The sequence below is a fragment of the Balaenoptera musculus genome, chromosome 20, assembly GCF_009873245.2.
Source record: "Balaenoptera musculus isolate JJ_BM4_2016_0621 chromosome 20, mBalMus1.pri.v3, whole genome shotgun sequence".
Classification (NCBI taxonomy): domain Eukaryota; kingdom Metazoa; phylum Chordata; class Mammalia; order Artiodactyla; family Balaenopteridae; genus Balaenoptera; species Balaenoptera musculus.
In genome coordinates this window covers 25,586,752-25,595,887 of record NC_045804.1, presented here as the reverse complement: position 1 = coordinate 25,595,887, position 9,136 = coordinate 25,586,752, and the positions used below count along the sequence as shown (strand labels likewise).

Sequence of the window (9,136 nt, the reverse complement as noted above, 5' to 3'; positions counted from 1 at the left end):
TCAACTTGCCCAAGATCACCTGGATAGTAAGTAGAATGCCTTGACTAGAATGCCTGGCAGTCTGGGTTTAAAGTCCATATTCTTAATCACTACACTTTACTGCCTCTTATATAGTTGAGTTGCAATCTGAATATTGTGTTATCTGAAATTCTTGCTGTTTGTTATGTTTGCTGATCCTCGCTCATTGTGGATTGTTTCTTTATGGAGATTACGTTTCATTTATTGTGAGAATCCTGCATGGTTCCAGAGGAGTTTTACATTGTTTCATCTCAAGGACATCCCCTGTCTAGAACGGCTTTCAATATCAGTTCCTTAGCCTGGACATTCCTGGACCCAGGGTATAGATTTGAATCCAAAACCCAACATATAGTCCTGTCACTATAAATTCTAAGGAAAGTTTTTGTTTGTTTGTTTGTTTTTCTTTTCCCACTGAGAGCCAGGAATAGGCACACAAGCTTCATTGATACCTCCCTGTGGATGGTAGTCCACATTTGAAATCCACCCTTCAAAGGGTGTAGCCTTTTGAGGATCTTAGGTTTATCTGGAAATTTCAGTTTTAACTCCTTATTTTATACAGACCCCAAATCCTTCTGTCCCCATGGGCGATTAAAAGTCAAGCCACTTAATTTCTGCGACTGATACCCCTTTCCCTATCCCACTATATTGCCAGTCATGGCAGCTTCAGTTTAATATTACATGTTTACTGCTCTAATTTTATGTTCTCTCTTTCTTTTGGGTCCTTAAGGACTCTCGTTACTTTCTTGTGAGCTCAGCTATGCATTTAAAAGCTAGGATTTATCACCATGAATCATCTATGCCCAAAGCTCGCCCCCCCCAAAAAAACAAACAAACTCCCTTTATATTTGTTACTATTGTTGTTACAGAATATATCATCACCACCTGGGTCATTTGGCAGAGGAGGTATTTTTTTCAGACTGTGGGAAATTGGTAATTTGGATATAATATAGAATATATTTTCTTTTAGCTGTCAAAAACAAGGCTATGCATTTTAAAATATGTGTGCTATATTTATGTAGCATTTTTAGGTGTGGCAGGAGGATTTTCAGAATACTTAGTCTGGCCATATTGCCAGAAATGGAGTATAGCAGTCATATTTCTGCTGTCCCATGGCCATGACTGATTGGCCTAAAATTGGCCACACCAACTCTCCTGTGTTTCAACATCTCATTCACTCTGCCTGGAATATCTTCATCCATTCTCACTCTCTCCCTTGATATATCTAGCTAACATATGTTTATCCTCAAAGCTCAGCCCAGAATTTTTTTTTTCCAAAAAGTTCTTCCTTGGTTCTCTCCACCTCCCTTCTCTGTACTTTGCAGGAAGTTTTCTTGTAGTGCTCATTAAGATACTAGTTCTTAGTATTTATTTGCCTATTTATTTGCTTGTTAACTGAGTTTCCTTAGTGTGGAAACTGGTTCTATACATCTGTCTACCCCCAGCACCAAGTGCACTGCTTGGAGCTGCTAAGTGATCAAAAATGTTTGTTGAACTGAATTCCTAAAGGAAGAGTGAAACTGAATTCCTAAAGGAAGAGTGAAAAGGAAAAGGAAAAGCGAGACGATCTGAGATAAGACTCTGGGTGGAAGAGGTAGATTTGAGGAGTCAGAAATGCCTTTGGAAAGAGGGACCTGCTGGTATTACTATCCACAAGTTTGCCCTTTGCCACCTTCATGAAAAGCTTTTTTGCCATATAAATGAACTTATTTACAAAGCATAAAGAGACCCACAGATAGAAAACAAACTTATGGTTACCAAAGGGGAAAGTAGGGAGGAGGGATAAATTAGGAGTTTGGGATTAACATATACACACCAAAATAGATAACCAACAAGGACCTACTGTATAGCACAGGGAACTATACCCAATATTTTGTAGTAATCTATAGGAGAAAAGAATCTGAAAAAGAACAAATATACACACACACATATATATATATATATATATATATATATATATATATAGAACCAAATCACTGTGCTGTACACCTGAAACTAACACAACATTGTAAGTCAACTATACCTCAATAAGAAAATACATCTCTAATAAATCATTTTGTAACCATAAAAAAATAAAGCTTTTTTGCCTACTCAGGAATCCTCTCAGAGTTCCCAAAGAAGTTCTTGGGCCTCCCCCAAGCCAGCTAGTACAACCCCCAAGATGTCAGGTCTGGGTTTGAGGTTTCCTAACCTCCTTCCACTTCCCACAGCCTCTCCTGGTTTACCAGTACTTTTTACTTCAATAATTAAAGGAGCACCTCTACATGTACTATCTCATTTACTCATAACAATTCTGTTGAAAAAGGGGTATCTTCTTTTTATAGATGATGACAGAGCATTAGAGAGGTTAAGAGCCTTGCCCCAAATCACACAGCAGTAAGTGGCATTGCCAGGATTTGAATCCTGCTTATTTAACTCCAAAATTCATGTCCTAAACATGGCACTGAAATACCTGATTTCCAGCAGGTCACAGGATAAACTTGACAATGTTGAAGTTAAGCTATGAGTAGAGCTATGCGACAAATCTGGATGTGAAAAAAAAATTAAAACATGTAGACAAAGTTAGGGATTTCCACATGAAAATATAACTTGTCCTAGAGTAGTAACAGATAGGGACTATTCACCAAACACCAACCTATGCCTGGCATTTATTTTATCTCATATTTCCATAAGGTAGGTAGTATTAACCCTGTTTTACAGGTTCCCCAGTTTTAGGGAGACTCAAGAGCTAATGGTTAAGCACTTTGGACCCAGACCGACCTGGGTCCACATACTGACTTTACCTCTTACCAAATATGCCAAACTGGAAAAAAGATGCTCTGTAACATGGGGGTAACAGGTGAATGCACCTAATCCAATGCTTGCCATATGGTGAGGCCTCAGTAAATGGTAGCTTATTACACTAAAGCCAAAAGAGACGTGGTAATCTGCTCGGAGACAGACATATCTAGTTATATGATAGAGCCATGACAGGAACTCAAGTCTGTGTGATTTCAAAACTCCACATTCTTTCCACTGTACCATTCTGGCAGGATATCTTAAATCTCAATCTTAAAATATTTTTTCTACGAGTCCAAAGTTCAGACTTTCCAGATTAGCATAATTGTTAATATAGTGCTATTATAAATCTTATACAGGGACTTCCCTGGTGGCACAGTGGTTAAGAATCTGCCTGCCAGGGGACTTCCCTGCTGGCGCAGTGGTTAAGAATCCGCCTGCCAATGCAGGGGACACAGGTTCGAGCCCTGGTCCGGGAAGATCCCACGTGCCGCGGAGCAACTAAGCCCGTGCGCCACAACTACTGAGCCTGCATGCCACAACTACTGAATCCCGCACGCCTAGAGCCCGTGCTCCACAACAAGCCAAGCCACCGCAATGAGAAGCCTGCGCACCACAACAAAGAGTAGCCCCTGCTCACCACAACTAGAGAAAGCCCGCGTGCAGCAATAAAAACCCAATGCAACCAAAAATAAATAAATTAAATTAATTAATTTAAAAAAATTTTTTTAATAAATAAAAGTACATCTGGCTGAAGTCAGATTAAAAAAAAAAAAAAAAGAATCCACCTGCCAATGCAGGGGACACAGGTTTGGTCCCTGGTCTGGGAAGACTCCACATGCCACTGAGCAACAAAGCCCGTGTGCCACAACTACTGAGCCTGTGCTCTAGAGCCCACGAGCCACAACTACTGAGCCCGTGTGCTGCAACTACTGATGCCCGCACACCTAGAGCCCGTGCTCTGCAACAAGAGAAGCCACCACAATGAGAAGCCTGCGCACTGCAACAAAGAGTAGCCCCCGCTTGCTGCAACTAGAGAAAGCCCGCCCGTGCAGCAACGAAGACCCAACACAACCAAAAAAAAAAAAAAAAAAACTAATACATACTCATAAAAATATAAATCAACCTTATTACACCATACTGAATTAACTATTAATATTGATTTATTTTCTTTTTAATCTTTTTTCCATTTTTTTCACAATGCTATACAGCTCTGCATTTAAATCTTCAAAATTTGTCTTACATCATGAAAATTTTCTCAGTATAAAACATAAAACCAGAAGCATGGTTTTACTGGCCTTGCCTCAATTTCTGATGCTGCCTCCTGTTCCTGGCAGCTGCCCGCAGGGAGGGTTCACAGGTAGGGACCTAAGTAGGGCTAAGCACGAGCCACCTTAATGCAACCTTGGATCTGAGAGCCCAGAGGATGGCTGGGGTGAGGGGGGTAGTAAGGGTGGGGTCAGGGATTGAGACTTCGTCTTGTTGAACCCATCGTGCTCACCTCGGAGAAGCACTGAGCAAGAACCCAGGCTACATCAAAACTGCACAAGATCTGGGCAGCACAGAACATCTCCAAGACAATCGCCACATCACAGAATCATATCTGTCTCACTGCTGACAACCTTGTGCTGAACCTACAGCATGAAGTGTAGGTCACTTCCCTACACCCAGGGAAGTGACAACCTCATCAAGGGTAAGAAATGAGCCTGGTGACCCAGAACTCGGCCCCCAGAGAAGAAGTGGATCTGTTTCTCCCCTGCTTTTTGAGGAGCCAGTTCAGGGTCCAGCACACGCCCACCCTGCCCCCAGCAACATGTGATGGTCCCCTCAGCATCTGTCCTCCCAGCACTTCTTGGAATAATGAGAACTGAGCCATTTTCAGGGGAATGACTTTCCTCCCTATGTTGGCCAGGGGTGTTGGGACTGTGTGATTTCTCAGTGATTTCCTAGTGTTGGTTGTTCCTCTCTTGAGGTTGGGAAGACACAACCACCATCCCAGGAATTCTTAATAAATTTTTATTACTTAAGCTGAAAAAAAAAGAAAGAAAGAAGGGGGGAAGGAAGGAAATTTACAATATCTGCTTATTTCATCAAGTGAAAATATCACAATTTATTTAACCGTTTACCATTTACTTGCTTCCAATTTCAACAAATTCTGCAATGTACATCCTTTGAAGAGAATCTTTGCATTTCTGATTTTTTTCTTCAAGACCGATTTCTATGAGTGATATTCCTGGGTCAAAAAGGATAGAGAGTTTAAAGGCTCTCAATTCCTCGGGAATTTCTGAGTCAAAGAGGATGGACCATTCAAAACCTTTCAACAAACATTACCAAATCACTTTCAAGAAAAGTTCTAATTCATACTTCTCACCAGCAGTACAGAAGTGCCTGGCTCACATTAGTAAAAAGAACTCTGCTTTTTGATTTAGTGAGAAAAGTTGCGTTTAAACTTCTATTTCTTTTTATAGTTTAGTTTAAGATTCTTCCCTTCAATTTATATTTCTTCTGCCTGTTTCCCATCCTTTGCTTGTTTCTCTATCAGGGTGTTAAATGTTTTGTCCTTGGAATGTTGTTTTTACAATACAAAAATACTTTAAAAAAACAAGCAAACAAACTACTGGTTGCTAGTTCATGACTGCTCAACACTGGCAGAGGCACACAAAGTTGCGCTCGCCCACTAGCGAACTTACATGGAGGCAGGTAGCCTTTACGCTTCTTCGCGGAAGCAAGCCTCCCACAAAACACTAGGGCGGGAGTTGCTGCAAAGGCATTGGCTCTCCCAGCCCGGGGAGAAACGTCTCGCGGGATCTCAGCCGCCCTTTGGGCCTCTGACCCGACTACAAATCCCAACATGCAACGCGCCTCAGGGCCCGAGCGCTCGAATGAAGGCTAAGGCCCAAAGTCATGTGTCTGTCTGCGTAAGGCGACCGGTCATCTCTCCCACGCTTTTTTCTGCTGCTTTCCACCTTGGCCGCCATTTTGTGCGGGATGTTATAGAACCTCTGAGTCCAGCCGACTCTGTGATCGAGCACTTCAGGGATCGGCCAATCGGAAGCCAGATCTCGGAGGAAAACCCCGCCTTTACCCGCACGGAGGCGGGAACTGCCACGAAGCTCCTGTGGAGAGAGAGGAAGAAGCTGCGGAAGACCAATAAGAAAGGAGGACTCGAGGATGTTAACCAATGAGGGCGCGGGGGGATTGCGGCCAATGAGAGTGGGGGGACCCCCGGACACGTGGGCCGGGGAGCTGAGCCCTGAGTCCTAGAGCTAAAGCCCGGAGGTGAGTCAGTCACCTTGAGCCGGGCGAGCGCTGTGTTCCGAGCAGGGGCAGCAGGGCAGTGGGAGTGCAGGTGACCTGGGGCCGAAAGCCAGCAATCGGCAGGGATGTGGCTGGGTTGTGTGGTGGGGCATTTGTCCCTAGGGCCGGGAAAGGCAATGGCCGTCTGTAACCTTAACAACCTTCATGTTAGTTACCAACGGTAATGAGCAATTTACTGTCCCGGCTGAGGCGGGCCGTGGACTGCTGTGTGAAATGGGCAGGATCCTGAACGGCACCTGCCTAGTTTCTGCCTCCCCAGTCTTCCGGGCAGATCATCCTCTTTGGGTATCATTTCCCTGCTGGGGCTCGGGCCTCCTTCCTTTACTTCCGATCTCCGTGACTTTCCTTTGCAGACCTGTCGCGCTGAAAGTGGTGGAGAGGGAATTTGCGCTGTCCCTCTGACCTCTAATGGTCTCCTCAGCTGCGGCATGGTTCGAGGAAGAGCGTGGTCCAGGGAGGACGGGCGGGGTGAAGGGGACGACCGAAGGTCGCGACTGTAAACAAACAACCAGGCTGTCAGTGGATTTTTTTTTTTTTTTCCTCTGCAGACCGAAAAAATGCAGACCACCGGGGCACTACTCATTCCTCCTGCTCTGGTAAGCTGCGGCTCCCGGGTGCTCTGTAGCGCCAGGTGTTGGGAATCATCAGTGTTTAATGAATGAACTGAGAGGAGCTTGGCATTCTGATGATGTTGCCCCTTTAGCGAAGCAGTAGGATGGATGCAGTTAACCCCTGATTATCTGGGCCTGTAAACCAAGCTATCTTGGCTTTGGAATGTGGTCAGAGTCTGGATCTGACCTTTACCCCCAGTCTGACTTGGCCATAGTTAGCCCATTGAAACAGTGATTTTCAACCTTGGCTGTACACTGGAATCATCTGGGGAGCTTTTAAAAATCCTGATGCCCAGGCTGCACCCTATGGGAGTGGAATCCATGCATCTGTATTTTTTTTTAGAACTCCCCAGGTGATTCTAATGTTCGACCAAGTTTCACAACTGCTACGTTATATTTCTTGAAATAGTTCAAGAAAGCCTTGTTACAGGAGTCTCTGCTTAGGTGACTGTTTCAGGAGCCTCACCAGGCTTACTGGCTCACTGCATTCAGGGTGTGTAACAGTGACTACAGTTTTAGCAAAATAAGATTTTCCCCTCTGATTCCTTTGGTGGTCTGGGTACAAACCCTTCCTGTACTTGGTTTGATTAGTGTGGGGTTTTTTTTGTTTTTTGTTTTTCCATTCTGGGATATTGATTAAGGGCTGTGCTCATAGAAGTGAACTTTGTTACCCAGTTTTAAATGGAAGGGTTGCCACTGCTGACTACACCAGGGTCTCAGGACAGCTGTCTCTGGTGTGAGCATGTCTGGTAGCAACAGTAATACATTAATTGACCTTGAAATACCTTGGACTTGTTTTATTTATAATATTTGTAGTCATTTTTTGACTGAAGCTCAGCAGTTAGGGGGATTTTTTTGTTTTGTTTTGATTTCTTGCCTGATTTGGAGAAATGTGTCTTTCTGATTTTATAGATCCGCTCTTGTACCAGGGGTCTGAGTAGGCCTGTGTCTGCCTCCTTCCTGAGTAGGCCAGAGATCCCATCTGAACAGGTAAAGGAGATTGGGCCCTCTTAAGAATTTCCCCAGACTAAGTTCCTTTAAGTTTGTTCAGTTGCCTTTAGGCCAAAGTGGGAGGAGAGTCAGAGAATCTGTGGTGCTTTAATAGTTCTCAGTACCCCAAGGTGAGCATTGTAGGTGAGAAACTTGCAAAAGTGAAATTGGGTTTTCATGAAGCCCACGAAATTTCCCTAGTCCTGTCTGGAAACGGACCCTAAGACTAATTCCAAGCACGCTCTGCAGTCTGAGCGTTCTGTACTTGCTAAGAGCTTGCCAACAATTTCCGAGCTCAGGTGGGTGGGGTGAGGGGTGGAGTCAGCCACCTGTCCTTGAGCCTCACTATCTCCCTTCTTCCTCTTTCTTTCTCTACTTCACTCTCTCTCCCCCTCCTTCTAGCCTTCCTACAGCAGTGTCCCACTCCAGGTGGCCAGGCGGGAGTTCCAGACCAGTGTTGTCTCCCGGGACATTGACACAGCGGCCAAGTTTATTGGTGCTGGGGCTGCCACAGTTGGTGTGGCTGGTTCAGGGGCCGGCATTGGAACAGTGTTTGGCAGTTTGATCATTGGCTATGCCAGGTAAGTTGTGGGGTGGCCTAGAGCATCTTCTACTGTAAATTCCATCTTATTTGGAGGAAGCCTCAGCAAGAGATCCTTCTAGCTTTGTGTTGATTTCATCTACCTCCTGTTTTCTCAGAATTTAAATATAAGTTTCCAGTCTGGCTCACTTAAACTTACCATGTTGGTACTCTGCTTGCCTGTCCAATCCCCAGGATATATGCAAGCTATGCCCTCTCCCAGTTTCAGCACTCACCATTCACCTAACCTACTTGAGTCCTCCACCACCACCCATGACCCATACCCTCACCCCTTCCTTTCCCTGTCTCTGTCCCCGGCAGGAACCCGTCTCTGAAGCAGCAGCTCTTCTCCTATGCCATTCTGGGCTTTGCCCTTTCTGAGGCTATGGGACTCTTCTGTTTGATGGTCGCCTTCCTCATCCTCTTTGCCATGTGAGGCTCCATGGAGGTCACCTGTCCACCCCTGCTGCTTCGACTCCAGGCCATGCCCGGTGCTAGAGTGTGCTAAGCTTTACCATTAAACACAATGTTTCTCTAAACTCATATGCCTGTGCCTCTTTCCTTTGCCCTTGGGGAGGGCCTTCATAGAAAGGTGGGACAAGGAAGTGGGATTGGGTCAGCCATTGGTGATTAGGAACTCCTCAGGGCTGAGAAGTAGCACTGCCGTGACTGTAATAACATCTCCCACAGGAGGGAACACGGATTTGTCTAATGATAATTGGTGCTTTTTTCCCTTCAAATTTACTGTAATAATATGTAACATTTTTGAGGGGCTTAATTTGCACCAAGCTCTTTACCAAGTGTTTTGCATTTGTTATCTCAGCAACGCTATGAATTGTAAGTG

At 44.7% G+C, this 9,136-nt stretch overlaps 1 protein-coding gene and 1 non-coding gene across 3 annotated transcripts; both read left to right on the top strand.

Annotated features, from left to right (window-relative positions):
- Positions 1-3,929: 3,929 nt before the first annotated feature.
- LOC118887600 lies at positions 3,930-4,210 on the top strand. Its single transcript, XR_005018078.1, has one exon. It is a non-coding gene; the product is annotated as a small nucleolar RNA U89 (small nucleolar RNA).
- A 1,745-nt stretch (positions 4,211-5,955) lies between these two features.
- Positions 5,956-8,835, top strand: ATP5MC1 (ATP synthase membrane subunit c locus 1). 2 transcript variants are annotated; one of them, XM_036838416.1, is made up of 5 exons: positions 5,956-6,072; positions 6,660-6,707; positions 7,635-7,712; positions 8,115-8,293; positions 8,614-8,835. In XM_036838416.1, exons 2-5 carry the CDS (start codon positions 6,669-6,671, stop codon positions 8,726-8,728), a joined length of 411 nt encoding a protein of 136 aa, XP_036694311.1. In that variant the 5' UTR covers positions 5,956-6,072; positions 6,660-6,668; the 3' UTR covers positions 8,729-8,835. The 2 variants fall into 2 exon arrangements, with proteins under 2 accessions (XP_036694311.1, XP_036694310.1); XM_036838415.1 differs by having other exon boundaries at positions 6,020-6,142.
- The last annotated feature ends 301 nt before the right edge of the window (positions 8,836-9,136 follow it).

Excerpts from the sequence above, each read along its gene's own strand:
- ATP5MC1 (XM_036838416.1), top strand. The coding sequence starts at position 6,669 with ATGCAGACCACCGGGGCACTACTCATTCCTCCTGCTCTG. Across the intron at positions 7,713-8,114 it reads CAGAGATCCCATCTGAACAG|CCTTCCTACAGCAGTGTCCC; the intron begins GTAAAGGAGATT and ends CCCTCCTTCTAG. Across the intron at positions 8,294-8,613 it reads TTGATCATTGGCTATGCCAG|GAACCCGTCTCTGAAGCAGC; the intron begins GTAAGTTGTGGG and ends TGTCCCCGGCAG.